Source organism: Fusarium oxysporum, chromosome 8 (assembly GCF_000149955.1).
Source record: "Fusarium oxysporum f. sp. lycopersici 4287 chromosome 8, whole genome shotgun sequence".
Lineage (NCBI taxonomy): Eukaryota > Fungi > Ascomycota > Sordariomycetes > Hypocreales > Nectriaceae > Fusarium > Fusarium oxysporum.
The window spans coordinates 2,038,063-2,064,784 of NC_030993.1; the positions used below are offsets into that span (position 1 = coordinate 2,038,063).

A 26,722-nucleotide genomic window follows, 5' to 3' on the forward strand; every position below is an offset into this window, starting at 1 on the left:
TTCTGAATGTGGTTGCTAGCGAAGGACGTCGTTGTGGCGCACGCGTGGCCTTCAAGCCACATGGGCCAGGGAGCTTGTCCTCTGGGTCGGGGTAGGTAGCTCAGCCCCGCTACCTCCCTCGCCGCTCGTTCGTCATCAGAGCAAGCGAAAGGTAAAAGCGAAGCTGGAAGCCTGTTCTGCTAAACACTCGCTACCTACAAACTCTCTTCACGGGCCTACCTTACTTTATTAACGAGTTCGTTTTGTTTTTCGCACTCGACCCGTTCACTATATTCTCGCCCTGAAGACAACGCCAGACGCCTACGACGCTTTACTTACCCTTTGAGAGTACTCGAGCAAACCAGAAGTGACGTGCCTGTGTGGAGTGCGACCGCCGACGACGTAACCCAGGGTCTTGGTACGGGACCTTCGTCTTGCATCTCGCATCATTATCACCAGCCTTCTTCCACCACCAAACAGCAACATCGTCGCTTTCGTCGAGACTATTCTTCTATATATACGGTGGATATTCGCATTAGATACCCAAGGCTCTCAGCCGACGAATTCATCCCGCGCCTCTCTCGCGTTGATTACATCCCCGCCAATAACTGATACCCAAAGTCAAATCACCAACCACCATGTTCCGAGCCTCAGCAGCAGGCCCTTATGATGAGGTCGTCAGTATGTAGCGCCCTCCGCTTTGATGGCTTCGGGCTAGAGAATCTCAATAACTTTCTCTCGTCTCGATATGTGCTTTCTTGCGACTAACATCGGTATAGCCAAGGCCACCGACGAGAACCTCACGTCTGAGGATTGGGGCGCCATTATCGAGGTCTGCGACAAAGTAGGCAACGACCAAAATGGCCCCAAGGAGGCTGTTCAGAGCATCATTAGACGTCTTGCGCATCGCAACGCCAATGTCCAGCTTTACACTCTTGAGGTATGTTGAATACCACGCCGTCATGTGAAGCCTTGTTTTACTGACTCAATCAGCTTGCGCATGCACTAGCCCAAAACTGTGGGAAGAACATGCACCGCGAACTTTCCAGCCGTGCCTTTACAGATGCCCTCCTCCGTCTTACCAACGACCGTAATACCCACACACAAGTCAAGTCTAAAATTATCGAGCACATGAAGAGCTGGTCCGAGATGTTCAGCAGCGATCCCGAGTTGGGCATTATGAGCGATGCTTACAACCGTGCCACACGAAGCAACCCGAACATCCAGCCCCCAAGTGCTCCTCAAAAGCAGGGCCTCACCGAGCTCGATCGCCAGAAGGAAGAGGATGAATTGCAGATGGCTCTCAAATTGAGTCTGCAGGAGGAGGAGCGCAAGAAGACTGCTGCAAGCAGTCCAGGCGCACAAGCCGGTCCTAGTGGCCAGACAGAGAGCCCTGCTCCTTCTGCGCCAGCTGGAACTACAGCGGCCACGGTGAGCCGGGTACGTGCGCTCTTCGACTTTGCTCCTTCTGAGCCCGGAGAGCTGGAATTCAAGAAGGGTGATGTGATTGCTGTTCTCGAGAGTGTATACAAGGACTGGTGGCGAGGCTCTCTCAGGGGCAAGACTGGCATCTTCCCGCTCAACTATGTCGAAAAGCTCACCGATCCCACACCGGATGAATTACAACGCGAGGCTCAGATGGAAGCCGAGGTGTTCGCCGAGATCAAGAACGTTGAGAAGCTCCTCACGTTATTGAGCACTTCCAACACAGCGCCCCGAGAGGAAGATAACGAGGAGATTTCCGTAAGCACCCAGTATGATGCAGAATATTTTCAGTATGCTAACAGGTTCTGCAGAAGCTTTACCACCAGACTCTTGCGATTCGACCAAAGCTTATCAAGCTAATCGAGAAGTACTCTCAGAAGAAGGGCAAGCATTGGAGGCCCCCAGGATTGGATATGATACTAACATCCCTCAGATGACTTTACACAGCTGAACGAAAAGTTCATCAAGGCTAGACGGGACTACGAGGCTCTGTTGGAGTCTTCCATGGCCCACCCTCCTCAGCACAACTACCAGCAATACGCAATGCGACCGGGTCCCGGTCAGGGCTATCCTCAAGCTGGCGGATATCCTCCCCAGGGAGCAGCTCTTCAGGACCCCTCAAGATATTATACTCCTGGCCCACAAGGTATGATGGTCCTTTGGCCTTGCAATGGAAGAACCTCTTTCTGACCTTTTACAGAACAACCTCCTTATCAAGCATCGTCTCCTCCCCCTAACTTCCAGAACCAACCTCAAGGTCAACCGGCACCTTTCTATGTAGCAGGAGCTGAGGTGCCCGCTGGTTCGCAGCCCTACCCTCCCCGGAACGAGTCTCCTTCCAATGGTAAACAGCCAGCCCCTATCAATACCTCGACACCGGGCCCGAACTTCAACCCTTACAACCAATCTCAGAGCAACAACCCTTACACGCAAGCGCCTACGGGAGGACGGCCTGGTAGCACATACGGAGCCCAAGAGTTGGCTACATCTGTCTACGATTCCCCTATAGCAACCAACAACCCACAGCAACCGACTTCGGCTGCCACATTTTCAAGCTCGGTGTATTCTCCTGAAGAGCCCAACGAGAACGCCAGCGCACCACCCCCTGGTCCTTATGCAACGCATCAGCAGCAGCCTCAACAATACCAGAGCTACAACCCTTCCCAAGTCCCTCCCATGCCCACAGGGTCAGCTCCCCCTCCTCCTCAGAGTGTCATGACACCTCCCCCTCTGAACCCTGGAAATGCCGGCGGATATGACGCTCGTCATGGTCTGCCCAGCCAAGGTGGTGCTGGTGGTCAGGCTCAATACAAGCCTTATGTGCCACCCGGCGATGGTCCTTCGGCTCCTGCACCAGACAGTTACTATCAAAGCGGTGGAGTTTACTAAGGATTTGATGATTTGGAGGATAGTCGACTGTTGCTATAGCTTCAATACATTCCTGACGCGTGCATAACGCGGGGACTTTTTGTTTTAGTGGTCAAGTTTTTTTGCTTGGGTTGATCATTCCTGGGCTCCTGTTGATTTGGTCCTTGAAGCTTCTGATCTTTATATTTATTATTTGCCATGTCTATTCGATACGAGTTGCCTTATAGCCGCTAGTTGGAATAGTTTGCGTATTGCAACGTTATAGATGATAGGCTGGACTGGGGGGGGATTTATGTTGAGAATTAAAGACCAGGTCAAAGCAAGCTTCGGGTTGAATGTCTCCCACTCTGTAGTTCATGATATTAATTCTATGCTTTTTTATGTTCTATTCAAATATTTTGGATCGGATGATATTTCCATATTCGATAATAGTCTCCCTCTCGCGAACCAGTAACGGCCTCGTTTCGTTTCACAACCTGAAACCTCGACCGTCTCGCCCCTGTAACACCCTATTTTTTGCCGCCTCCCGCCTCCATTTTCTCTGTCTCCCTTTTCCCCTCCTCTTTTGTTCTTCCCTTAAACATGTTAAAAAACATATATTAATTCTTTGCCCTACGCATTTCTTTCTCTTCTACCCTGTCTAGTTAATTTTTTTTTGTCGTTTCAGCTGGTTCTGTAACTTCAGGTGTCACTCTCTTCTGGCCGCTCAATATCACGCCACTATACACATATTCATATCCATCATCGGCATCATCAACATGAAGACCACAGTCTTTGTCACGCTTCTCTCAGCGGCTGCTTCGCTCGTCAGCGCCGGCATTGTCGTCACGCCTGTTTTCTTTAACCAGATCGTTGAGAAGCTCTCTGGCGATTGTCCTTTTGGCGTAGTTACTCCTCAAGGTTGCGCGTGAGTTCGGTCCTTCGATGGGTTGAGTAGTTGGAGTCATACTTACTGATATTTCGATAGTCCTCAGCGCGGTTAGAGACTGAGCTCTCTAGGCCGTGGTTGATTCGATTATAGTGATTTGGTTTGGCGTTTTCAGACAGTTCTATGAACTCTTCTATTTGGATGTGTTAAAGGCTTGAGCAGATAAGAATTTCATAATATTTAAGCGTGTCCTTCAACCTCCAAAGCGTCTCCATCCTGCACGAGTAGGACTAAAGCTCGTTGAATTCGAACTTGAACTGAACATGTCACTTACTAGGTTTACATATTCTTTTCTGCTGGCATGTCTAAACCCTCAATGCTATGTTAAGAGTTTGCTTACTCGACGTCTTGATCAATTTTACAAAGTTAGTCTCCGACTGTCCGCTAATCGATGTTACTCTATCGATTCATATCAGTACCGTCCCATAAAGAATTGTCAAGCTCTAGTTACCCATTACCACGTATCATTTCCCGTCCTTATACACAGTTCGTAACATCGCAGCCGTCTGAAGAAAATTGCCAGAAAGTCTACACATGCGATGCCACTTTAGCCTCATCTGGATGACATTCATTCATGGCCTGAACCGCGACCTCGTTGGCTTCGGTAGAGGATTTACGGAAGCTCTTATCCTGGAGACGTCTTGCAACATTGTACGTCAAGAACTTTTTGGCATCGGGAACCAAGCAAGCGGCGACAAGCATGATACATGAGAACGGTACAGTGGCGTAGAAGACATAATGTAGTGAGTTGGTGTAGGCTTTGACAACGGCATCTCCGACTGATTCAATGATGGCCTTGTTGATACCGGGTACATCTGAGTAATCGCCTTTGTTGATAGCCTCAAAGAGTGAAGGTAGGGATTTGGTTGGCAGACCAAGTTTAGTTGCAGCTGGGGTCACGTACTCGGGCATCTTCCTGGTCAACTCGTTGCTGAGAATAGAGACATACAAAGCCTGAGCAATGGCACCACCGAGGGCACGAATCGATCCAAGAATGCCAGATGCTAGGCCGATATCTTGGGGTTCCCAGAGCAGAGTTACACAGGTGACTGCAACATTCTCAATGTACCCAACGGCAGTGCATGCAATCAACCCGAATGCGATTGTATTTGCCCACCGGTCAGGAGATAGGGAACACATCGACGTGATGAAAGTCATAACAAGAGCAGCAGCGCATATGCACTGGATCTTGAGGCGAGGAACATAGGCAAAAGCGAGACCTGACATAGCTTGGCCCAGAACAACTCCACCACCAATCACGCAGCTCTGCCAGCCAACTTTGATGGAATCTGTGGTGTACAGTGCGCTGATAATTGTAGGCCAGAGAACTGTCAAGGAGTAGTAAACCATGGAGGCAACGGTCGCACACGTGACTACTGCGACGAACCCAGTGTTCTTAAAAACACTGGACGGAATCAGGGGTTTTACAGAACAGAAGTAAGCCTCTTCCTACAGTATTAGCGGACTCTGAAGAGAAATTTGAGATCAAGAAACCATACCATATACAAAGAAGCCGGCAAGGGTCATTATACCAGTGACTAATGTGCACAATACCTCAGCACTCTTCCAAGGATATGTCGTACCGCCCCAAGAAAGGCCAACGAGGAAGAGAACGCATCCAATGGTGAAAAGAGACATGCCAATCCAATCAAGCTCTTTGGTTTGCTGTATTCTCGTCTTCCCGACGTGGAGTTGAGAAAAGGTTGGTGGGTGGTAGAGGAACTGATATAGAGCCAGAGTGATTACACTCAGAATGATGCCCAGATAGTAACTCCAGCGCCAGCCTTCATGTATGTTCTCGATCATCGTTCGGGCTACGACTGGGCCAAAGACTCCAAATGGGATCGACGTCAAAAGACAAAACCCATGGTGGGACCTCGATGCATGTTGGGAACAAGTTCACCTAAGACAATGCCAAAGGAGAGCTGCCCAGCAGCTGCAAGACCATTGCACCCATTCGAAGCGATGAGCATACCTAAGCTCTTTGCGGTGCCACCAATAATGCAACCGATGAGGCCCAGTAGAGTAGTGCTCATGACCATCCACTTTCGGCCATATAGATCGGACAGACGGCCAATGATGAGAAAGCCAATAGAAGATCCCATAGTCCATATTGTCGCTACCCATGCGATTTGAGCGGAAGGACCAATGTCGGCATTTATCAAAGCGCTGTGGCAATCCACGTTAGTAATCTCGACAGAACATACGCAGTTCTTACGGTACCATAGAAAAGGATCGGCTGATACAGGGGCAAATACAAGATGAAGACACATACAGAGTATTTGAGGGGAGCACCCATCCTAGGTATGCGCAAGTACTTGCTAGACACTGCGCCTATGGAACAAAATCAGTACCCTTCTCAGTCTCGGTCTGGATATCAGACTTACAGCAAGAGTACCAATGAACTGAGGACTCCGATAGTAGCCATTAGGCATTCGGTCGAGCTCATCGCCGAAGGCATTCTTGTCAACATACTCGACAGTACCATCAGCCATGATGATCTCCTCAGCGTTGACAGTCGGCTGGGGGCTGCCTGAGCCATCCCCACTATCTTCAGGGCCGAATGTCTCGAATTCCCTCTCCTTTCCTATATAGCCATCGACGCCAATATGGCTGAGATTCGACATGGTGTTTATTTTTGAAATCCTTGACAGTCAAGTTCCTCTGAAATGTCTCAACTCAGGTCTAGTCTATACTCTGCGGTGTTGAGGATACGAGAAAGTCCCAGCATAATCTGAGAAGCCACGTCAGGAAGTGCAATCACTCGGAGATTCGAGATGGCTCATCATCAACCGCTGGAATATCTCCGAGTTATGGCGATCGAGTTGTATCTCGCACTTACGCGTGACCGGTGGTAGAGGTAGTCGATGTTTTCTCTTGAGAGTACAACATTGTCAGCACATAAGTTGAAGGCAGAACCCAAACCATAAATGATCGGCAGATCCCTACGAGTGATCCCAGGCTAGGACCCTTATCCATGATCTTATGCTTCCATGAGTCGTGTCGGGCGTCAGACAGAGTGGTCTAGGCTAGGGATGGACCGTGGCCCTAGGCGAGACGAGGTAAGGCTTCGAGTTTATTTCGCTGAGGCCGTTGGATGAGCCAGTCCTGCTTGGGCGGGGAGAGCGGATATACTTTCTTCTAGAACAGGGTTCTTTTTGTCAGGACAAGGTCTGGCGGACCTTGTATTTGATGGTTGGTTGCTTGGAATGTGGTCAGCCGAGACGAAACTCAACTGCTTTCAGGCCTTAGACTGGTCTGTGGCGATCCCGTAAAACCTCTGTTGACAAAAGCAGTAAACAGTGTTGAATTTCTGTCTCATGTATCAAGACCTGATGCCAATGCCTGTGGGGCTGGGATGCTTGATGTTGGCTGGAGGGAGAGCAAGCGAATGTCTCATATGAATTCAACACAAGGTCAGTGGTTCAAGTGCTACCTCATTGCAGTATGGAAATTCAGGTTCACCGTGGGCAAATAGCGGGAGAAGGTGTGTCTTACTCATACTTTTGACAAGGCAGTTGCGTTGCAGAACTCAAGGATAAAATATCACTGGCAAGTCGGACCTTGAGTTATACTCCTCCCTACCTTAACCTCTGAAGTTACTAGAAGAAAGAAACTCTAGTGATTTTGAAGGCCAATTCTAGCAATAATATGCCCTAAATTAATGACAAGAGTAAATTATCAGTTCATCGGTTTTGCGACCTTCTTACCCATTACATCTGTATGTTGACATGTGATAATCCCCTGTCCCAAATGCTCATGGTTACACAAGAGTTCAGCGGGCATTTGGCATTCTCCGACACTTATATCTTTCCTCAAAGGAGACTACCAGGCCATATGGATCCTTTACTGAGATTCTCTACATATATCTAAATATATTTTTATTTACTATTGAAAGCTCCCAGGCAAGCATGTCTTGTGTACAGGGTAACAAACTTACATATCCATAGTCGTGTCAATCATAAAAAAAAAGAAAACCAACTCGTTGACAAACAGAAACATCCAGGAGAAGTTAACAAAGACTACCTTATATAAGGTCGTCATTTATAGTGGTTCATGTGCAGATACAATGTGAGAGAGAAGGTCTCCGAGAGTGTCGGTTGCCCACAGAATGAAATTGTGTGCTTGATTGATTGGCTAAAACTACATTCTATATCCGCAAGAATATCATGTCACTTTGACATAGGACCACTATAAAAAAAGCTATTTTGAGTCCTCAAACTTACCTAAAATTAAAGTAGGCTGTGCAACGGTTTCCCTGTCCATGCTGATGACTGTTACATATAACCGCCATCCTATAACTTGAACACCCACTTGATCTTTTGTTATACTCGCTACGAAACTGTTGTTGTTTGAGCCCTGATAGGCCCGTTTCATATCACAACTCTGCGACAACTACCCTGACTAAGTATAGTCCAGTCCACGCCTCAACACCATTGTCTTGCTCTTTTCAGTGTATACACAGAGCGACCAGCTATCAGAGCAGATAATCACAACTCCAAAGACAATCGTAATTAAGTGACCAAATCTTATTCAACTAATAAACAACATATCTTGACGTACATTCACCTCCAGCTCATATCCATCCATCATCTATTGTCCATAGATGTATGTAAACCCAAAACCATTCTAACTAGGCAGACACCCAAACTCCACCCTGATTACTGTCCTTGTTCGAGCGAAATAGTATTCTCGAATTAGGGACCACCACTGATACTCACACCGAAAACCGCCAGGGCCACGGCCAAGTCGAATGGCTCTGTCTATCCCTCTTTGATAACCAGTCATAGTCTTCATGCTGCTGAGGCCGTCTTGTTGCCAGACTCACCCCCTGCTGAAGCCGCTTGGAAACCACCGAAGCCGCCGCGGCCGAAACCACCTCCGTTACCGCCTTGGCCACCCTGACCTCCCTGACCACCCTGACCACCGCCGCCATTCTGGTCACCACCTTGGCCGCCCTGGTCACCGCCTTGACCCCCGTTTTGGTCGCCGCCTTGGCCTCCGTTCTGATCACCACCTTGGCCGCCAGCATTCTGGTCACCACCGGCATCAGCAGCTTGGTCTCCTCCGTTCTGGCCACCGCCTTGGCCTCCGTTCTGATCACCTCCCTGACCTCCGTTTTGACCACCTCCCTGACCTCCGTTCTGATCACCACCTTGGCCGCCAGCATTCTGGTCACCACCGGCATCAGCAGCTTGGTCTCCTCCGTTCTGGCCACCGCCTTGGCCTCCGTTCTGATCACCTCCCTGACCTCCGTTTTGATCACCGCCTTGGCCACCTTGGTTGCCGCCGTTCTGGCCACCAGCTTGACCTCCGTTGTTACCACCGTTGTTACCTCCGTTATTGCCGCCATTGTTGCCGCCATTGTTGCCGCCATTGTTGCCGCCATTGTTGCCGCCGTTACCACCTCCGACGGTGATACGGATGCAGTCATCCTGTGCTCCTCTCTGAGCAACAGGCATGAGGACAGGCTGATGGTTGGATGCGGCAGACATACTGCAGATACGGTAGTTACCGGCAGGCAGACCGCCGTCAACCTTGGCGGTGAGGAGACCTTGGCCGTTACCAGCATCGTTGATACCCTTGAAGAAGGCAAACTGCTGAGGGTCCAAAGGCTGAGTAGGGTTCAGACTATCGCCAGTGTCCTGAACAGTGACGTGGGTATGGCCGATGATGTTACCACCACCGTCGAGGTCCTGAGGAGCAGAATAGTAGGTGGTTGTTGCATTAGTGAACGAGCCAGGTGCAAAGTTGATAAACTGCACGGAGATATCAAAGTCTTGATTGGCTTCAACGTTGTCACCGTTTTGAGGCGATGTGAAGACTGAAGAAACCATGTTGTTGGCTCCAGGAATCTTTCCCATAGCTGTAGGAGTCAGTATATGTAGAGAGGAAAGAGGGAATCGTAAAACTTACGAATACCGTTACATGAGCCGTCTCGGTTTTGCTCTCCATTGGTAAGTGTCTGACCAGCACAGAAGTTGATGAAGTTGTTGTTATCCCTAAGTCATGTTAATGGTCGTTTTTTCTCAAAGGTAGATGTGACCTACGTTGCTGAGGCAGCTTGCTCATCCGATCCGGGGTTGTTGCCATCTTGCTGCGAACCAGTTTGCACAGCGTTGGCGTCCAGAGTGTTGCCGCCGCCACCGCCGCCTCCGTTGTTACCACCGTTGTTGCCGCCATTATTGTTGCCGCCATTGTTGCCGCCGTTATTGCCCTGGCCGCCGTTGTTTCCGCCATTGTTGCCCTGACCACCGTTGTTGCCGCCACCGCCTCCTCCACGACCACCACCTCCAAATCGACCGCCGCCGAATTGTCGTCGTTGGAGAGCGCGAGCCAGGGGGTGTCGTTTTTGGACAACAGCAGCTTCTGTAATGGCAGAGATGCCCAGAAGAGCAATGATTACGCCTTTGACCTGCATTGTGATGACTTTATGTTGATCTTGCCGAGAGAAAGTGAAAAAGGAAATGAAGCCGAGGGCAAATACAATGTTGTATAAAAGTTTTCGAACGGTGCCAGACCAATTCGAAATAAAGAAAAAAGAATGGTCACAGTAAAGTCAACTTGGTCTCAAAGGAACGAATGAAAGAAAGAGACACTACCAGAGCTGAAGAGAAGAGAAGATGGTACGATTTTGGGACGAAGGGACGAGGGTTTAAAGCATCGGGGAAAACTGGAGATGATGATCGGAAACGAAGATGCCGAGAAAAGAGGCTGGCTTTCATTATGACAATCCCAGACAATTCAACGTCTCGGGCTTGCACATCAGACCGGATGGCATCTGGGCGGTTGAAGGGGCCCGGTTCAGGGTCACAACGCCATGGACGACGGCTGAAGCGAGCAATAGTACCCAAGATCTATCTCTCGCTTGAGAGGCAAGGGGGCAGCGATCAAACTTGATGAGAAACACCAAGACAGAACATCGTGGAACACAGTGACAGCACTAACTGCCTAGGACTTCTGAGACCGAGAAACGAAAACATGAGACAGCGGCAGAAGCGACCTGACGTCTTGGCCAAGGGGTCCAGAGATGCCTGTTCGGGCTGGGCTCTCAGTTGGTCAGGGCTGGTCGAGATGATTGTTCTCAGGTGATGTAACAGGGACGTTGGAGAATGTTAGTCGATTGTGAGCGAGTGTAGTGTATTTCCTTAGCGCTTGGCTAATCTTGGCGGACGGTCATATCTCCGAGAGGCGATTGAGTGAGTATGTAATAGTAGAGATCCAAGTTAGGAGTTGACGTTGGAGATGAGATGCGGCTGCAGACGTCTCAGCCCGTGCCCCCTCCTTCCCAATTGGTATTGTGTAACTGGTTGCGCAGCCAATCAGAGTATGCACTGACCTGTACCTGCAGCTAGTTGCCAGGGGTGCCTATAACTCCAAGCACAGCGCGTTTCGTCCACTGAAGCTCGAAACTACCATTGTTAAGCGCGAGTGTCGGAGAGTGTCCGCCCTGTAACGGAAAACTCATCAGCCAGATCGAGAGAATCTGATGAATAATAGACGATGCCCTCTCTGGGATGGTGAATTTTGTAATTGTCGACCTGGCTCGTCCACTATCATCTGCGTGGTTATTCGTTCTGTTTCTAATGCCAAGGTAACTGATAATGCCAAGAGAGCAATACTAACAACCCTTGCTATACTACTATATCATATCACGATATGTGCTCACGAATTACTGTCAACAGGTTGTCGGAGATTCAGAAAGATTCTTCACTTATTACACTCACAAACTCAGGCATATTGAGTTCAGTCTTATCTCATCCAGACTTTTCACCCAGATCTAAGCTCTATCCAACCAGTTCTCATGACTGACAGACAAGTTGGAGGCGTGTTGCAGATACGTCGCAGACTAGCAATAGCATGAATGCCTTACATTGGCGTTGCAACCACGAGGTAGCATCCAAACAGTGCCCTGTAACCGGACCTGTAACAATATCTCACTCAGTATCACAGATTGTATTTTAAGCTTACAATATCGATAAGACATTCTCGGTTTCCCCAAAGTTCCTGTTTCATCCGCATTTTTGCAAAATCCTTCAGCAATTGTTGACTGATCACTCGTCTCAGGCTTGGAGTGACACTGGATGAATCATGATCACGAAGCGAGCCTGAATCATTCAATTCTCCTAATTGTAATGATGTCATGTTTTGAAATTCTGGGTCAAGGCACATTGATTCCACATGGCATTTCGTGGTCTTGGCATTCTCTGTTGAAGATATCGTGTAGATATCGCGGAGCATCAAATAGCCCAAGTTTATAATCAAAAAGGGTGCATTCTCAAAGACCATACCACATTCATTCATAAGAAGCTACCAGCTGCAAAAATGTCCAGAACATTCCAATTTACATACACAATAAATCAGAGCTCCTCGGACATCTGCTTCTGCTCAACATCCTTGTAAGCCTCCACGATCTTGTCCAGCCAGGCAGCCATTCTGTAACCGGCCTTGGCAACCTGCTCCTCAATGACAGGGGCAGCCTTTTCAAAGTACTCGCCCCCGAGTTCCTGACCGACAATGGCATCGGCACCCTCGGGCAGAACTGTAGATCCATGTTAGAGACGAGTTGCGAATACAGCTGCTGCTGCTGCTGGGGTAATCGACATACCGTGAGTGCAGACGAGCGCATTGGCCTCCCGGGACCAAGCAAGTGCCGTGCTGATGGGGTCACTGAAGTCTAGATCCTTCAACCACGCGTCTTTCGCCTCCGCGAACTTGCCGTCTGTGATCTCAACTGCAAGCTGGTTGGCCCAGTTGCTGGCGAGCTTGAAGGGGTCGCCGTGCAGACCACCCAACAGCTTCTCAGCAATAGAGCTGTCCCAGACGTGGTGGAGGTTGAATGTGCGGCCATCAAACGTTACTGAGAGACCGTTACCTCCCTTTTCGACATCTTCGTTATGTAGAGGCTGGTGAAGATCTCCGATAAAGTGAACAACGAACTTGGCGGCCTGGTTGCGCTGCCAGAAGGGCAACTGAGGCTCAACTGATTGCTGGGTGTAGTTCTTGAGGGCGGTGAGTACACAACCATCGTCCTTGCAATCACGCTCAAAGTCGACGTCACACTTGTTAGGAGGGCTGTCATGAGCGTCGATGAAGTGGAAGGTTTTGGTGTATCGACCCCAATCTGTGTAGCGAATCGAGTCGGCCCATGATGCTATTTTTGCGAGGTAGTCTTCCTCGTCATTATAGAGAATATACTTGAGGTGAGCCTCGGTGGTGTTTGCGACAAAGTGACTGGCGAGGTAAGCGGTGGTGATATGACCGAGACCTGTGATGTGTGAGCTTATTAAACAATTGTTTTATGATGAATTAATGAACTCACTGCCCCAAGCAAAAGTGCCAGGCAAGTTAGCGAGGCCAAGAGCCAGCGCGCCAGCTGAGAGGAGCTTCATCATAACAGAATGAGGGCGGTCGCTAGATCTGAAGCTATGGAATGCAGTGGGTTTATCAGTCACAAAATGAAGGGAACAGAATCAAAGCTTTGAGAGGGAAGTGAAGATGTTAAAAGATGAACACGCTTAAGCTCAAGGTTACGGAGTAGAAAGAGGCAAATTCTAGATTGGACCAAGGCGTTTGAAGCTGGAGAGCTGAGCGCGAAGCGGTTGGCTAAGGCTGACTATGTTTACGTTAGTCCTGGAGCACGATCGATAGTTGCTCATGAGTTGTCAGGGGTCTAGCTACTGGAGGCGGGATAGGCAAGCCTACGGCGAATCATGGTGGGCATGTGCCGCTCTACGGTGAAACATTGACAGTGGCTGGGAAGAATGGAGCTGAGGCCGCTGAGATTTGCTCTAGTTTGAAGAGCTGAGGTTGATGGTTTATCATCAAAGCAGTAGAGTTATGCAAAGTATTTAGACTAGGGGTTACTGCATGAGTTCTCAATACCATGAGTTTAGTTCATATGTGCTTGCACTGGATGGATACCTTAGTACTATCATGATAAGAGTCAATCGGCCTCTTATCGAAGATAGACCCTGCATCTCACAGGACAGGCTCACACAAAAAGACTCACGCGCCTTGGAATGGCTGCGAGTTCTCCATATTTTAGCTCACAAGATCTCCAAGCCCAGTGCGTCGCTTTGAACGATAAGCGCTCCTCAACTGGCCAATACACGATGACCAGTTACCAAACGGATCGATAAGACCTCCACTGTTGAACCCGACAACGGGACTGACCTGGGGATCTCCTTATCTGAGCCTGTGTCTGCAGTGCTTTGCCTTGCTTGGGTTTGGTATGGTTAACCGTTGTTCGTGGAACATTAAACTTTGTTGCTTATTGAAATATTTTTGCTCTATCTTACTCTTTCTTGTCTTCAGACGGCAATCAGAAGAACAAGCTCTGAATCTTGACCAGGTTTCGAGTAAACTCTGAATCAGAACAGAACCTCTTCTGGAATTGGATCTACATTTACTTGCTTACTCGCTTCCTACACTCGATCTCTCTTTGTAGCTGGCTGCCCTCGTGATACCCACCTTTGTCGCACCACCCTCTTCCTCTTCTACTTGATCTGATCTACCTTATCTAAACCTCTTCTCATTCTCCTTCTCCTTCTCCTTCTCGATTTACCCTCTTCAACTCCTTCGAAAACGACGACGATGCCGCTGCTGGCTTCAACCTCAATCGCCGCTGCGGCGCATGCGTTACCGGTCACGTTGGCTCTGTCGGGCATTTTTGGTAGCATCAGCTTGACCTCTTGGATATGTCTCCTCGTGCGTCCCTCTCTCTTGTCTCATTCGCGCGTCCTTGTGTTGCATTCGCATTCGCGATCTCAATTGCATGCGCGACCCTTAATTCTCCCCCATCTTGGCTAACGATGCTCTGCAGTTACCCCAATTGTTCGCCAATTACAAGGCCAAGAGCGCCGATGGCCTCAGCATGGCCTTTCTGGTCGTCTGGCTCTTGGGCGATATCACAAATCTCATCGGTTAGTTCTCATTCCTACCTAAATCCCCCAAAATCAAAATTTGTCTTGGGCACAGAGACAAATACCATTGCTACGCCATTGTCTGACGCCCTGGTCAAAAAATTTGACGTCGGCTAGAAGTGGCTTGCCACCACGCCAACTTTCAGTTTAGCTAACTGCTTTCTAGGAGCCTTGTTCACCCACCTAGCTCCCACTGCAATTGCCCTGGCAGGATACTTCTGCATTGCCGATATCGTCCTCATCGGCCAGGCCGTCTACTACAATGCCCTTAATGCCCGCCGAGCGAGTCGCGCCGGGGAACGTCGATCAAGTGATCCTACAGAAGAGTCTCCTCTGATCAACGGGTCCCGTAGACGCAGCTCTTCTTTTGGCCTCCCTGGGTCTCAGCGCCGCCATGCGACACATACCGAGTCCTCGATGGACCCATTGAGGAAGATTGTGACAGGCGAAGACGAAACCCCCGATAGCAAGCCTTGGCTTCACAACACCCTGAGCCTGCTCGCTGTATACGTCATTGGGTTCGCTGGCTGGTTTGTCTCGTACAAGGTCGGTGCTTGGGAGAGCGGTGACCCTGGTACCCCCGACGCGCCTGAGGAGGCCCAGAGCCCAATGGAGCTTGCTGGACTTATTCTGGGATACATCAGCGCAGCGCTCTATCTCTGTGCTCGAATTCCCCAAATTATCAAGAACCATCGGGAAAAGTCATGCGAGGGTATGTTGATCCATGCTTGCAGTCAATGGACGAGACTAATAATCTGCAGGTCTCGCATTGCTTTTCTTTATGCTCTCAATGAGCGGAAACCTCACTTATGGTATCAGCCTGGTAGCCTACTCCCAAGACAAGAAGTACTTGCTGAACGCGCTTCCTTGGTTGCTTGGCTCTCTGGGCACCATTGCTGAGGATCTCATCATCTTCGTCCAGTTCCGAATTTACTCCAACGATGAACGAGAGAGCGCAATTGAACCTTAAATCGCGATCGACAAGACAAGACATGGCAATCAAGTTTTGAGACGGACGGAGGGAGGTTTTTGGAGGTTCTAATGTGCATGAACTGGCGTTTCATTCATTCATATGCGTGGCATTTGAGAAATTGGTTACATGAAGGAAGGGTGAAGCTTGAACAAGCTCACAATCAATACTGGGACATCCTCGGGATAGAGGTGCATGACATAATGCTTCGGGTCGAATTATAACTCTTCGGAGGGTTTTTCTTACTTATCAGTTCAATGAGTCTTTTAAAATGTGTTTTGCCAGTCATTAATAAACGTTCTAGATGCGACCAATTGAAAAACTGAAGCTTTTAATTCGACGATAAACTCGACCCATGCATGAGAGCATTCTCATGCCATAGTGGGGTTACACTTGTTGAAATACGGCGACTCAGCTCCGATGACGGGGTCGGAAGTTTGGCGGGGTTATATACTACTCGGTACTTTCATTAGACTCACTCGCTTCAACGCCAAAATTTAAACATCAGCAACCTCCCAACGTATCTTTGACTGAGTCTCTTGACCTCTTCCCCGTCAAGAGTCTCTCATTGATTCTATAACATATATACACCGACAATGGCTTCTCAATTCCCTACCAAGAAGTGCGGTATGTCGCCGTCAATACTCCCCCTCCATCCGATTTCGCACCACTATCTCTTCTCATGTCCACCTCTACACACGTATCAAACATCAAATACTAATTCATATATAGGTGTTCTCGGCGCCACTGGCTCTGTAGGCCAGCGCTTCATCCTCCTCCTCGCTCAGCACCCATACCTCACCCTCCATGCCATCGGCGCCTCATCTCGCTCTGCCGGCAAGAAGTACAAGGATGCCGTCCGATGGAAGCAGGCCGCGCCCATGGGCGATATTGCCGAGATGGTTGTGAGAGAATGCAAGGCTGAGGAGTTCAAGGACTGTGATGTTGTCTTCAGTGGCCTTGACTCTGACGTCGCTGGCGATATTGGTATATCCCTCTCTATCACGTATCAGCAATAACTGATCACTAACTTTATGTGTCTACAGAGCTCGAGTTCATCAAGGCCGATATTCCTGTCTTCTCTAACGCAAAGAACTACCGTCGCGATCCTCTCGTGCCTCTCGTCGTTCCCACCGTCAACCTCCCCCATCTCGACCTTATCCCTCATCAGCGCTCTGTTCGCTCTCTCAACAAGGGTTTCCTCGTGTGCAACTCCAACTGCGCTGTCATTGGTCTCGTTATTCCCTTCGCCGCTCTCCAAGCCGCTTTCGGACCTATCTCTACCGTCTCCATTGTTACTCTGCAGGCCGTTTCTGGTGCCGGTTACCCTGGAGTCTCCAGCATGGACATCATCGATAACATTGTCCCCTTCATCTCTGGCGAGGAGGACAAGCTCGAGACTGAGGCCCGCAAGATTCTCGGTCGCATTGACGACAAGGGAACTGCTTTCATTGAGCAAGAGGGGCTTCGTGTCTCTGCCACTTGCAACCGTGTTCCAGTCATGGACGGCCACACTGCATGTGTTAGCTTGAGCTTCGAGCGCAAGCCTGCTCCTTCAGCTGAGGGGGTTCGCAAGGCTCTCCGAGATTACAAGAGTGAGGCTCAAGCCCTCGGATGCCCTTCTGCACCTGAGCCTGCTATCAAGGTCTTTGGCGACGATGAGCCTGATCGTCCTCAGCCCCGTCTGGACCGTGACCTTGGCCGTGGATACACTGTCAGCGTCGGCCGTGTTCGCGAGGATGAGGCTGGCATTTTTGACATTAAGTTTACTGCCCTGAGCCATAACAGTGAGTCTTACAACTTCCCCTCTGAGGACTTATCTCAGACTGACTGTTCCAGCCGTTATTGGTGCTGCTGGTTCGTCGATATTGAACGCAGAGGCCGCCATTCTCAAGGGATACATCTAAAGGTACAGGGTACAGGGGATTTTAAAAAACAATTCGGTTATATAAAGATAAAAATAGATAATGGTATTTGTTTGGCGTTCAGCATTATCTCAATCCCTGCAAATATGTAACCTCACAAAACAACAGGAAAACTAAGAAGCGATGTGAATTGCTATTTATTCATGATGGTCCGTAAAGTACATGCAACAGCCGACCATGAGGGTATACCATATCTATTCCTACCCCAGCGCAAGTGTCGTGACACCAATCATTGCGCGATCCATTGACTATAACCAAATTCAAATATGTGATATTCTAAAGTCCCAGTAATCCATGCTGTGCTCTGTATCCCAGTGCGCTAGCTATCCATCCATTGCGCCAAATAATAACCAGAAAACTCCAAAGGTATACAAACAAAACGCTATGTCATATGGCTCGGCGCCCATATAAAGCAGGGTATCTGTAGCATCATCGGCTACGATCTTCGGGAGAGGGGGACCTTGCCCTGCCAAGGCCACTGGAGAAAATACTGAGCCAACCATCGTGTCGACTCCATCGCGAAGTTCGGGTTTCGTTGGTAAGCAACCCTTGTTCAAGATCGGATTCACGGTCATCAGAACGAGAGCCAGAGCCCTCCGCAATAGTTCCATCGTCATCGTCATCATCGTCATCACTTGCATCGTCGCGATATGGTTCATAATGCGGCTCAGATGATGAGCCATGAGCAAGAGATCGAACCACGTCGCCTTTGCAGATGGGGCAAGTTCGTCGGCGAGTCGTCAACCAGGGAGTACTATAGATTGTTAGTAAATGAGACTTGCAAGCATGTATTTGGAGCACTTACATGCACTCTACGTGAAATTCGTGACCGCACGGGAGGCTCATGACCTGGCTCACGCCGTCGACGTATTCTTCAAGACACACCACACATTCGACTTGACGTCCCATGTACTTTTTCCACTCAGCAGAAAACCCACCAGAGCCCTTCTCGCGCTCAGATCGAGCATTGTTCCTGGTTGGGTTTGAAGGTGTTGGTATGGCGTCACTGGATCGCGTTTCTTCTTCAGGAGTACCCGCTGAGCCCCTCGACCGAGGTCGTGCCCGTGAGGGAGATTCCTGTAGTAGAGGAGTGGTTGGTGTCGGAGCGGACGGTGAAGGAGTTCTCGGTGTCAGAGGCGGCGAGGGAGCGACTGTGTGGAACGTGCGCACGGGTAGGCGTTCAACGACTGACTTCGGGGCTCTCCAGCGTCTTCGGCGGATTCTAGCGCGAAGAATCAAAAGGGCGTATACGAAACTCAGAGTGACTAGCGGGCTGACGACCAGTACGAGAAGCGTATCGAAAAACGGGCTAGCATTACTCGTGGGAGTGATGGTGACCCAAAGTCCATCGTGTGCGTCATCGTCAGCTTCACCGGGCTCGTCATGTCCCTCTTCGCTGCGTTCGTGGGAAAAGTCGAGCACGTTATCCTCATCTTCTGTCAAGAATTCAACCAGAATTTCTTCCTCATCGGGTTCAGGATCGTCGTCGCTTGTGCGATCGCGAACAAGGGAAGTCTTTGATGGAATAACAGGTTTAAACCTTCTGGATCCAGGATGCTTCCAATCGTCGTAATTATCCTCAGATAAGAGGGGGCTTCGAACTTCTTTGGGTGACCCTCTGACAGCCTTGTTTTTCTTGGTGAATGTTTTCCTGGAATATCTCAGCGCTGTCTTTCGCTTTTTATTAGTTGGTTTGGTAGATCGTTCTTCAATTTGGCTGTGGCTGTCGTCGGCAGATCGTCTATCGTGGGTCGAGGCGGTAACCGTGGACTTGACGCCTTGTTTACTGTGCTTCCTCGACTTGGGACCTCTTTGAACTCTAAGAACAGGATTGCCTTGGTTGTCTAATGTATCTTCAATGAAGCTCCCTGGTTGCGTTAGCGCAGACAGCAGCTGCGCGGTCGTGCGAGCAGTGAAAACGGATGGGATGGTGACATTATCAACTTCAGGGCCATGCGCAAACATCTGAATAAGAGGGCCGCCTTTCTGGTTATCGCCAACAATGACGGCGAGAGCGCCTCTTCGCTGCGCCCACATTACTTTGTCGAGAAAACCGCAACCGCCTCGCATTAGTAGCGCCACTTTGCCGTCGATTTCGGAATGGTCATGCATGACAGAGACATGGCTGGAGGTGGTGTGACCATTGCCAGCGTTGGGGATAACGACTCGGCTTCGCTTAGCACGGACAGAAGTGCTGGACCTGGAAGTAGAAATAGAAGGGACAGCAGCCCTCAAGGCCTTGTGCAGAGCAATGGCCTCTGCTCTCTCATTCCATCCTGGTGTGTCGCTGCAGCCCAATTCGCCGGTACCGTGTATAAGAGCATCCTCTGCGAAACCACTGCCCACCCATAACTGACCACTTAGACCTCGCATAGCGAGCTTGGGACCAAAAGCGGCGGGACGGGCGGCAAAGGAAGTGCTGTTGTCGTCGGTCAAGCTGATGGCAGCATTTGGTGGAAATAATGAAAATGGGGTGTTGTAGTACATGGAGTTCCAAACGGACTTTGGAGACTTTTCTGAATCATCATCATGCGACCGAGACTGAGACGACTTGGAGTCAGTCTTTTGTCTGGACCTGAAGTTACCAGCGGGGTAATCGGCGTATGCGGTACGAAGCGAGGATGATATAGCGCGACAGAAGAGGAGGAGAGACGCTGCGATAAAGAGTATAAGAACAAAAACGCGCGGAGGACGCATCTTGAGCGACTGTACAAAAACAAAATTTCTCCAAAAAAAGGTAAATGGAGAAGAGTCTGAGAGAGAGAAGGAAGAAGGAGGAGGAGGAGGATAAAAGAGAGAGAACGAGAGGTTGGTGTTGGTGAGCTGAGGTGTGAGTGAGGTGACCTTGGGTTCGGTTTGGGTCTGGGCTTGGGGTCACTCGGAGATATACAAGTCACATAAACCAAAGACGTCACCTTTGGTCTAGGCCGATCATCCGTTGGTTAGTCACTCTCTTTTTGTTTTTGGAGAAGAGGAGGAAGAGAAAGGAAGTGAAGCTCCGATGGTGGTACGCGGAGACGAGGGAAAGGTGAGAGAGAAAGAAACTATGACATGGCCTAGGTCAGGGCTTTATGAGAGACTCGAGTAACAAGAAGAGCCAGAGGAAGGCCAGTATCAGTTGCCAGGCAAACGACGTGAGTGAGTATAAGGAAAGTTGATGTCAGTGTGGCTGACTGCAAAGTCAAATCAGTTCAGTGATAGATCTCACAAAGGAAAAAGAAAAAGCGTCTGAAAACTCTCGTCTTGGCGATGGGAGTGGGAAAAGAGCAGATCATAAAGTTACAAAGATGACCAATTCTCTCTGTGTGTTAGTGACGACAAAAGACAATGCATTCAAATCCATGACATGGCATGGCATGGCATGGCAATGGGCAATGGCTGATGAGAGGGGGAGGGACAAAGAGACGCACGCGGCATGGTGCCGTAAGTGGAGGTTTCTGGGCGGGGGTGACCTGGAGGCTAGAGCTGTGAGCGCTGTAACCGGCACCTCGACCCCTGTCATTTGAAGGTACCTATCTTTGGCTTCTAGACTTCAAGAGAGCTTTCCTTGGCTATTGCTGGGGGGCCACCCAACAACGTCTCAGAATCAGTTGATCAGATTAAGAGAGAGATAAGAGCTTGTGTTATTTGGTTACACATGAGTCGGGCTCTTTTTAACCCAACTCGGACTCGAGGGTTCAAGTCGTGGCTAGCATACACATAAAGCCATAAACAGATACCAACTCAGCTGGACAACTCCCGTGGGCCCCTGTCATGATCAGGCGCCCTTTAAAACCAGGGTCTCTTTGGCTCTGTCTGGTCTCTGTTCTGTTCTGTTCCTCTGGTGGTCACGTCACGTCACGAAACAGCCTCCACTCTCTAGCGCAAGCTACTCTACTCATATCCAGAGCTAAGCTCCAAGTTAGTAAATATTCGGGGTAGACTTGACGCCTCAAAGTCCATCATCTTGTTCCTGAGCATCTACCGCAACCGTCAACTCGTGACTCGAGGCTGCAAAGCCTTGGACGAGTTGCTGTGCAACAAACCAACAATTTTTGGTTTATTGACTTTGCTCGCTAGGAACAGAAACCTACATGCTCTAGGCACAGGTGCAGCGTCGTAGTGTGTTGACAAAGTCGCGTGTTTTGTTTTGCTGTCGGTGAAACGGTCGGCTACGTCCATTCTCCATTCTCTATGCTCCGTGCATGAGACGAGATGATGTGGTTGTTTCTAGGAGCCTCTTTTCTCTTCTCGGCTAATGATGTTAACAACTTTTTAGCTTCTGACACGTGAGAGCGTCAGGTGAGTCCCTTCAATCAGACACAGTGACCAAGTCTAAGCCTTCAGCTGTGTTCTCCATATCTAGGGTTCTAACGGCGGACTGCGGAGGCCCGCGGAGCCATCCATTCATATTACGCTACCTCCAATGATCGACCCTCAAAGTGCTTGCGCAACACAAGATACGAATACACCAATCAAGCTCGTATAAAGACGGCCTGAACAAAGATCCCTCTCTCGTACCTGATCTAAATCTAACCCTGCCCTGCCTCGGCAACGTAACGGGTCTGCAGATGCAGCTCCACGTTTCGTTTGGTTGACCTTAAAATAGATCCATTATTGATTGATTCCCTTGGACGTGCGTCGACCAAGCTTTTTGGCCTTGTTTGTTCGTCACTTCTCCCTATCCAAAGGGCTAAAGAGCTGAAGGGGCTGCTTGAGGTTGAGATCAACAATCCCTTGGGCAAAAGGGATAACCTCATCCTCGATTGTATCTTTAAATCAAGTTTAAGCTTGTATTCAAGTTAAATTAATGACTTGTGATTGTCGGGCTTGGGCATCGCTTCATCGGCGTTACCGCTATCCAGCCTCAAAGTTAGGGATTGCCAGAACCGGACGTGTAATTGTGCCACCACCGCGATCTGGTCAAACATGGCGTTTTTGATCCATGCCACTTCTGGCTTGCCCGGATCCAGGCACCGAATTCAGTTTTGTAATTCTGATTGTATTGTGATTCTATCCGTGCGTCTGTACATAGGTACTGACTTCAGTGACTTGTGATTCTGCCTTAATAGCACCGGTTTGGGCTATAGTGGAGGCTTCGTTGTGACATTCGTCTAGCCTTTTCATTAGTACGCGCGTGTCCTATTTCCAATGCGTCTATTTGAACTCCGCTGTACGTCCATGTTTATCCAAAAGGCCGTTACCTCCCTGATCAACCCGCCCAAAGCAATCCCTCAAAACAAGGCAGTGAATGTTACGCTATATCCAATCATCATCTGTGAATCATTGTCTCGGCTCATAAACTCGATCCAGTCTGTTGGTCGTACCCACGCTCAACTAAACTTCTGGCTGGGCCACTCCGTCTGACCCGATCACCTTGCCAACATCCCAAGCCCTCTTCTCCCCAGCCTTGGACCATTGCACACTTTCCGCAGACTTTTCATCTGCACCACTCGCACGCTGTATTTGCTCATCTGCAAAACCGGCGTCTTTTAGACGTTGCTCCTGATTTTGTCGTAGCTTTTGGCGGTCTCTAAACGCCTCAACAGCATCATCCCAGTCATTGCCAACCTCATCTTCATCCATTTGTATGTCAGTCTTGGGATCGTATGTGTCTGAAAACCGTCGATCGATACCCGAGGACCCTCCCACTGTTCCTCGACCCCGGTATTTCGGGGGCGGTGCGGGTCCCATCAGATCTTCCATAGCATCCGATCCCTCTTCTTCCTCTTCCTTCCGCTTGCGGTCCTCATTCTTTTCCAGAGGCGATCGATGTCGATGCCAACTCCTAGATTCCCTGGGCGATCGAGACCGTCGTCGGCTTGAAGGTGATCTAGACCTGTCTCTCCGTTTATGACTGCGACGATGATGCCCTTCTTCTTCGGAAGCTCTGTCTCTGCTCCGTGATCTATCGCGCCGTCTGTGATCTCTTCGTGACCTATCCGACCGTCTCGATTCATCGTCAGTCTTACCGCGACGATCGTCGCGCGACAGTCGACCCTGTCGTCGCCGCTCGCTGCGTTTATCTATAAAAAGGTCGTCTGATTTCTGGTCATGTTCGCGTTCCTGCTTTCGATCCTTGTCGGTACGTTGCGAATTTCTCCTTGAAGAAGGGCCAGCCTCATCTTCATTTCTTGGCCGTTTCTTGCCGCCTAGGATGGCATGAATATCGCCCATCTGGCGCCGTCGAATATCATGGACACTCGGGTTTGTCTTGCGCCGCTTGATTTCTTCCGTGCGCTCGAGATCCTTGAGCCGTGCCTTGGACTCGGCGGCCTCTTTGGCTAGCAGCGCCTTGTTGTGATTGTCGGTATCCTTTATAATGTGTCGTAGAAATCGGGTGTTGGGTTTCATCATATTCGCAGGTCTGAAGCCATGTCAGCAACAGACTTGCCAGAATTGGTGGGTGTATGTATTACTTCTTATTCGTGCGATATGCTTCCATACCCATGGCTGAATATTTGAGAGAGCAGTCGCTTGCCTCTTGCGCCAAGAGGTCCGCAACATAATCATCGGTTAAAATTTCGTCGTTCTTTGACATCGTTGATCGGGTTCGAGAGCTCAGGAGACGCGCCAGTCGCAAGATATGTATATCGCCCCGAAATTGCGCCAAAAAGAGGTTGTAAGTTGAGGTTGCAGCTCTTGTGTTTGGCTAGAAGTGCTATGCATTGATGTCAGCAGTCTTCTGCCCCTCCACACCGCCTGTGGCCCAAACGGTATTCCACTAACCCAAATTAGGTTTCGAAGTAAACATATCCGCGTCCAACTAAACACAATCAACTTTCTATCACGAACCTAATAATTGGTCTTATTGTGTCACGGTATTCCCGTCCCTCTACTCATAATGAGTCAGCCAGACCCAGAAAAGGTTCTTGAAACCCTGAACAAACTTCAGTCATCACAAGAAATCTCAATTATAAAACTAAGTGAACCCATCTCAAGCTCAAGGCCTCAAGATGCCCGGCAACGAACATCAGATGCATCAAATTCAGCCTTTGACGCGCCAACTCCCGCAGGCTTAACAGCCGATCTAGCACACTACAAGGAACTCTTCGCCAAACTGCGCTTTTCATATGTGCAACAAGTCACAAAGGAAAAGTTCATCCGAGCCATTGTCGGCGACCCACCAATGATTGTCACAATGGAAGAGAATCTGGAGCTTGAAAAGGAAAACGCCGTTGCCAAGAAGCAACTCAAAGAGCTAAAGACGGAAGTGGCGGATATGGTGGCAGATCTTGAGAGGAGAGGTATCGAGCTTAGCCAGAAGTACGAGAATGTGCAACTTGAATCGGCAAAGCTGCGTGAGATGCCTACAAAGATCGAGGATTTGGAAATGCGAATTGAAAAATTACGCACAGAACTAGAGACCCCAGAAGGATCCGCCCCCAGCATGAATCTGCCTCTAGCCAAAACTCAGGATCTTGTCAACCAACGCAAGCTCGAACAGCAGGAACTCGCGCGAGAGCTGGAGTCCTTACAAGCCAAGGTCCCTCGGAAGAGAAAGGAGGCTGAAAGACTTCGTGTTGAACTGCAGCCTCTTGAGAACAAGCGCCAAAATAGCGCGACTGCTGCGCGTGAGGCGAGGAGGAGAAAGGAGGCCGCTTTGGGTGGTGCAGCGGATGACCTGGAGGAGAGAGCTCGCTGGTGGAGAGCGAGCGAGGGTGTGTTGACGCAAGTTTTGGATATCAAGAATTAAGAGATGCGAACATGAATGAAGATATGAGATATCACGATAGGGTCGGCGTTGTGAGCATATGGGGCACGGAATAGGGGTAGGGGCGTTTAGCATTTTTAATGCTACCTGGCCCTTGTTATTGCCTTGGCAGGGTGGCCCTTTTAATCATTTAATGTCGAAAATTCTACGGCACGTTCTCTGCGATTGTATACAATGTAACTTGCGACATGCTCTGATGCAAACAGGTGCCTTTAGCGTGAAGCCTCGATCAGGTTTTTACAGTACCATGTAGTCAACCATACCGAAACTACACTCCCATTAGAAATTGAGGTGCTTTCTTGAAAACTATCATGCTTCAATATAACGGTGCTATGGATTCAAACTCTTGTGATCTACCCTTCAAGACAAATATGTTCCTAGAACCCAGACCCATATGCTCAATTTTACAACGTGGACATATTTGAAATGTCTCTATATAATACCTTGAGTCGCTCTCAACATGCTGTCTACTGGCTCTACAGGCAGCTTGGAAGCCTAAGATTGGTTCTTGATACTCCTGAGCCCTACATGCACACAGCCACAGATGATGGTAAGAGTTTATCATTCCCAGGCACAACAACAACCGATATATGGCAAAGTTAGTTGCTCGTTGATGAGGAAGACAGCAAGTTCCATATTTCATACATGTAGGGGATCTTGAAATGCTAGTGACAACTTTCTTTAATGAGTATAGACGCAAGTCAATGACTGTTTGAGGTACGTGAGGTTAACAACTACCTCTACTAGCAGGACGGCTCTTATAACTATTTCGGTGCTTGTAAATAAATAAGATCCTGCAAGATAATATCATATAAGCGATACTGTCTTCTTCTTGCGAATCAGGTTGAGGATTGTAGTCTTCCAGCTGAGTGTCGAAGTCACAGAGGTGGCCACCAAGTCTGAAAAGGCATCTTCCCATTTGACTACCAACAGAGCTATAAGTGTATCTCAATAAAACGCTATACTCGGGCATCTATTTCTAACCCAGCAGGTGTAGAAATGCCGATTTTAGTTTAACTCGGCCCCTTCTCGATCATGACAGTCTAGTCCCTTCGATAACCGTTACCTATACGTAGCCAGCCAGGAAGTATTTACAGATATCATTTAGCTTTGCATCAACCCTGACTCTCTTAAATGGAGGGATTATTCTTGCAAGCTAAGCAAATAATGCCAGATGCTGTAAGAGTATTGCGCTTTAGATAAGAATATAAGGATACTGGTCTATGGTAGTGATATAATATGGTGGCGTACTGTGAGTTCTATCTCGAGAATACCGAGATTTTCATTATCAATAGGAATAAGTACCCTACTCGAGTGCCTTCAATCTCGATCCTCGAGTCTATGAGAGTTCCTCGGCCAGTAAACGAACAGTCCTTCCCATATCAGGAAAACATCGATAGCATCAAAGACTTCAAGCGGACTTTGAAAGCATCCATGCCTCCTCTATAG

The 26,722-nt window shown here is 49.1% G+C and overlaps 10 protein-coding genes across 27 annotated transcripts; 5 read left to right on the forward strand and 5 right to left on the reverse strand.

Annotated features, from left to right (window-relative positions):
* Positions 1 to 140: 140 nt before the first annotated feature.
* FOXG_03296 (signal transducing adaptor molecule) lies at positions 141 to 3,252 on the forward strand. 2 transcript variants are annotated; one of them, XM_018380943.1, is made up of 6 exons: positions 141 to 660; positions 759 to 919; positions 973 to 1,722; positions 1,776 to 1,848; positions 1,898 to 2,110; positions 2,165 to 3,252. In XM_018380943.1, the coding sequence occupies exons 1-6, from the start codon at positions 618 to 620 to the stop codon at positions 2,851 to 2,853; spliced, it is 1,929 nt and encodes a 642-aa protein (XP_018237332.1). In that variant the 5' UTR covers positions 141 to 617; the 3' UTR covers positions 2,854 to 3,252. The 2 variants fall into 2 exon arrangements, with proteins under 2 accessions (XP_018237332.1, XP_018237333.1); XM_018380944.1 differs by having other exon boundaries at positions 141 to 919.
* A 65-nt stretch (positions 3,253 to 3,317) lies between these two features.
* On the forward strand, positions 3,318 to 4,145 carry FOXG_18527 (uncharacterized protein). Its single transcript, XM_018398641.1, has 2 exons — positions 3,318 to 3,739; positions 3,800 to 4,145. Exons 1-2 carry the CDS (start codon positions 3,591 to 3,593, stop codon positions 3,813 to 3,815), a joined length of 165 nt encoding a protein of 54 aa, XP_018237334.1. The 5' UTR covers positions 3,318 to 3,590; the 3' UTR covers positions 3,816 to 4,145.
* Positions 4,146 to 4,288: 143 nt separating this feature from the next.
* Positions 4,289 to 6,387, reverse strand: FOXG_03297 (uncharacterized protein; the record flags this gene model as incomplete). The annotated part of the gene is made up of 4 exons (XM_018380945.1): positions 4,289 to 5,136; positions 5,736 to 5,929; positions 6,036 to 6,094; positions 6,148 to 6,387. 4 exons carry the CDS (start codon positions 6,385 to 6,387, stop codon positions 4,289 to 4,291), a joined length of 1,341 nt encoding a protein of 446 aa, XP_018237335.1.
* Positions 6,388 to 8,244: 1,857 nt separating this feature from the next.
* On the reverse strand, positions 8,245 to 11,010 carry FOXG_03298 (uncharacterized protein; the record flags this gene model as incomplete). 7 transcript variants are annotated; one of them, XM_018380949.1, is made up of 4 exons in its annotated part: positions 8,245 to 8,753; positions 8,844 to 9,626; positions 9,677 to 9,762; positions 9,811 to 11,003. In XM_018380949.1, 4 exons carry the CDS (start codon positions 10,179 to 10,181, stop codon positions 8,554 to 8,556), a joined length of 1,440 nt encoding a protein of 479 aa, XP_018237339.1. In that variant the 3' UTR covers positions 8,245 to 8,553. The 7 variants fall into 7 exon arrangements, with proteins under 7 accessions (XP_018237339.1, XP_018237342.1, XP_018237341.1 ...); XM_018380952.1 differs by having other exon boundaries at positions 8,269 to 8,759; positions 8,988 to 9,626; positions 9,811 to 10,181; XM_018380951.1 differs by having other exon boundaries at positions 8,270 to 8,753; positions 8,982 to 9,626; positions 9,811 to 11,010.
* An 800-nt stretch (positions 11,011 to 11,810) lies between these two features.
* On the reverse strand, positions 11,811 to 13,507 carry FOXG_03299 (uncharacterized protein). Of its 2 annotated transcripts, XM_018380953.1 has the most exons (4): positions 13,442 to 13,507; positions 13,083 to 13,376; positions 12,369 to 13,028; positions 11,811 to 12,302 (listed from the first exon to the last, which is right to left on the reverse strand). In XM_018380953.1, the coding sequence occupies exons 2-4, from the start codon at positions 13,153 to 13,155 to the stop codon at positions 12,121 to 12,123; spliced, it is 915 nt and encodes a 304-aa protein (XP_018237343.1). In that variant the 5' UTR covers positions 13,156 to 13,376; positions 13,442 to 13,507; the 3' UTR covers positions 11,811 to 12,120. The 2 variants fall into 2 exon arrangements, with proteins under 2 accessions (XP_018237343.1, XP_018237344.1); XM_018380954.1 differs by lacking the exon at positions 13,442 to 13,507 and having other exon boundaries at positions 13,083 to 13,407.
* A 361-nt stretch (positions 13,508 to 13,868) lies between these two features.
* Positions 13,869 to 16,002, forward strand: FOXG_03300 (uncharacterized protein). Of its 4 annotated transcripts, XM_018380955.1 has the most exons (4): positions 13,869 to 14,470; positions 14,586 to 14,685; positions 14,852 to 15,397; positions 15,447 to 16,002. In XM_018380955.1, the coding sequence occupies exons 1-4, from the start codon at positions 14,357 to 14,359 to the stop codon at positions 15,653 to 15,655; spliced, it is 969 nt and encodes a 322-aa protein (XP_018237345.1). In that variant the 5' UTR covers positions 13,869 to 14,356; the 3' UTR covers positions 15,656 to 16,002. The 4 variants fall into 4 exon arrangements, with proteins under 4 accessions (XP_018237345.1, XP_018237347.1, XP_018237348.1 ...); XM_018380957.1 differs by having other exon boundaries at positions 13,869 to 14,685; XM_018380956.1 differs by having other exon boundaries at positions 13,940 to 14,470; positions 14,852 to 16,002.
* Positions 16,003 to 16,038: 36 nt separating this feature from the next.
* FOXG_03301 (aspartate-semialdehyde dehydrogenase) lies at positions 16,039 to 21,191 on the forward strand. Of its 4 annotated transcripts, XM_018380962.1 has the most exons (4): positions 16,039 to 16,282; positions 16,388 to 16,642; positions 16,702 to 17,442; positions 17,495 to 21,191. In XM_018380962.1, exons 1-4 carry the CDS (start codon positions 16,252 to 16,254, stop codon positions 17,560 to 17,562), a joined length of 1,095 nt encoding a protein of 364 aa, XP_018237352.1. In that variant the 5' UTR covers positions 16,039 to 16,251; the 3' UTR covers positions 17,563 to 21,191. The 4 variants fall into 4 exon arrangements, with proteins under 4 accessions (XP_018237352.1, XP_018237351.1, XP_018237350.1 ...); XM_018380961.1 differs by having other exon boundaries at positions 16,095 to 16,642; XM_018380960.1 differs by having other exon boundaries at positions 16,098 to 16,282; positions 16,702 to 21,191.
* Positions 16,123 to 21,366, reverse strand: FOXG_03302 (uncharacterized protein). Its single transcript, XM_018380963.1, has 2 exons — positions 18,386 to 21,366; positions 16,123 to 18,334 (listed from the first exon to the last, which is right to left on the reverse strand). Exons 1-2 carry the CDS (start codon positions 20,275 to 20,277, stop codon positions 18,010 to 18,012), a joined length of 2,217 nt encoding a protein of 738 aa, XP_018237353.1. The 5' UTR covers positions 20,278 to 21,366; the 3' UTR covers positions 16,123 to 18,009.
* Positions 21,367 to 21,970: 604 nt separating this feature from the next.
* Positions 21,971 to 25,459, reverse strand: FOXG_03303 (uncharacterized protein). The gene is made up of 2 exons (XM_018380964.1): positions 23,979 to 25,459; positions 21,971 to 23,926 (listed from the first exon to the last, which is right to left on the reverse strand). The coding sequence occupies exons 1-2, from the start codon at positions 24,098 to 24,100 to the stop codon at positions 22,897 to 22,899; spliced, it is 1,152 nt and encodes a 383-aa protein (XP_018237354.1). The 5' UTR covers positions 24,101 to 25,459; the 3' UTR covers positions 21,971 to 22,896.
* FOXG_03304 (uncharacterized protein) lies at positions 22,546 to 25,600 on the forward strand. Of its 4 annotated transcripts, none has more exons than XM_018380967.1 (3): positions 22,565 to 23,967; positions 24,033 to 24,232; positions 24,298 to 25,600. In XM_018380967.1, the coding sequence occupies exon 3, from the start codon at positions 24,404 to 24,406 to the stop codon at positions 25,253 to 25,255; it is 852 nt and encodes a 283-aa protein (XP_018237357.1). In that variant the 5' UTR covers positions 22,565 to 23,967; positions 24,033 to 24,232; positions 24,298 to 24,403; the 3' UTR covers positions 25,256 to 25,600. The 4 variants fall into 4 exon arrangements, with proteins under 4 accessions (XP_018237355.1, XP_018237356.1, XP_018237357.1 ...); XM_018380968.1 differs by having other exon boundaries at positions 22,955 to 23,967; positions 24,028 to 24,232; XM_018380965.1 differs by having other exon boundaries at positions 22,546 to 24,232.
* Positions 25,601 to 26,722: the final 1,122 nt, after the last annotated feature.

Bases quoted from the DNA above. Each gene is read 5' to 3' on its own strand.
- FOXG_03301 (XM_018380959.1), top strand. From the start codon at position 16,252: ATGGCTTCTCAATTCCCTACCAAGAAGTGCGGTATGTCGCCGTCAATA. The intron at 16,643-16,701 runs GTATATCCCTCT...ATGTGTCTACAG, and splicing joins TGACGTCGCTGGCGATATTG to AGCTCGAGTTCATCAAGGCC.
- FOXG_03302 (XM_018380963.1), bottom strand. From the start codon at position 20,277: ATGCGTCCTCCGCGCGTTTTTGTTCTTATACTCTTTATCGCAGCGTCT. The intron at 18,335-18,385 runs GTAAGTGCTCCA...AACAATCTATAG, and splicing joins GAATTTCACGTAGAGTGCAT to TACTCCCTGGTTGACGACTC.
- FOXG_03304 (XM_018380965.1), top strand. From the start codon at position 24,404: ATGAGTCAGCCAGACCCAGAAAAGGTTCTTGAAACCCTGAACAAACTT.
- FOXG_03303 (XM_018380964.1), bottom strand. From the start codon at position 24,100: ATGTCAAAGAACGACGAAATTTTAACCGATGATTATGTTGCGGACCTC. The intron at 23,927-23,978 runs GTAATACATACA...ACATGGCTTCAG, and splicing joins GCATATCGCACGAATAAGAA to ACCTGCGAATATGATGAAAC.
- FOXG_03300 (XM_018380955.1), top strand. From the start codon at position 14,357: ATGCCGCTGCTGGCTTCAACCTCAATCGCCGCTGCGGCGCATGCGTTA. The intron at 14,686-14,851 runs GTTAGTTCTCAT...ACTGCTTTCTAG, and splicing joins CGATATCACAAATCTCATCG to GAGCCTTGTTCACCCACCTA. The intron at 15,398-15,446 runs GTATGTTGATCC...AATAATCTGCAG, and splicing joins TCGGGAAAAGTCATGCGAGG to GTCTCGCATTGCTTTTCTTT.
- FOXG_03299 (XM_018380953.1), bottom strand. From the start codon at position 13,155: ATGATGAAGCTCCTCTCAGCTGGCGCGCTGGCTCTTGGCCTCGCTAAC. The intron at 13,029-13,082 runs GTGAGTTCATTA...CACACATCACAG, and splicing joins TGGCACTTTTGCTTGGGGCA to GTCTCGGTCATATCACCACC. The intron at 12,303-12,368 runs GTATGTCGATTA...ATGGATCTACAG, and splicing joins TGCGCTCGTCTGCACTCACG to TTCTGCCCGAGGGTGCCGAT.
- FOXG_03296 (XM_018380943.1), top strand. From the start codon at position 618: ATGTTCCGAGCCTCAGCAGCAGGCCCTTATGATGAGGTCGTCA. The intron at 920-972 runs GTATGTTGAATA...TGACTCAATCAG, and splicing joins TCCAGCTTTACACTCTTGAG to CTTGCGCATGCACTAGCCCA. The intron at 2,111-2,164 runs GTATGATGGTCC...GACCTTTTACAG, and splicing joins TTATACTCCTGGCCCACAAG to AACAACCTCCTTATCAAGCA.
- FOXG_18527 (XM_018398641.1), top strand. From the start codon at position 3,591: ATGAAGACCACAGTCTTTGTCACGCTTCTCTCAGCGGCTGCTTCGCTC.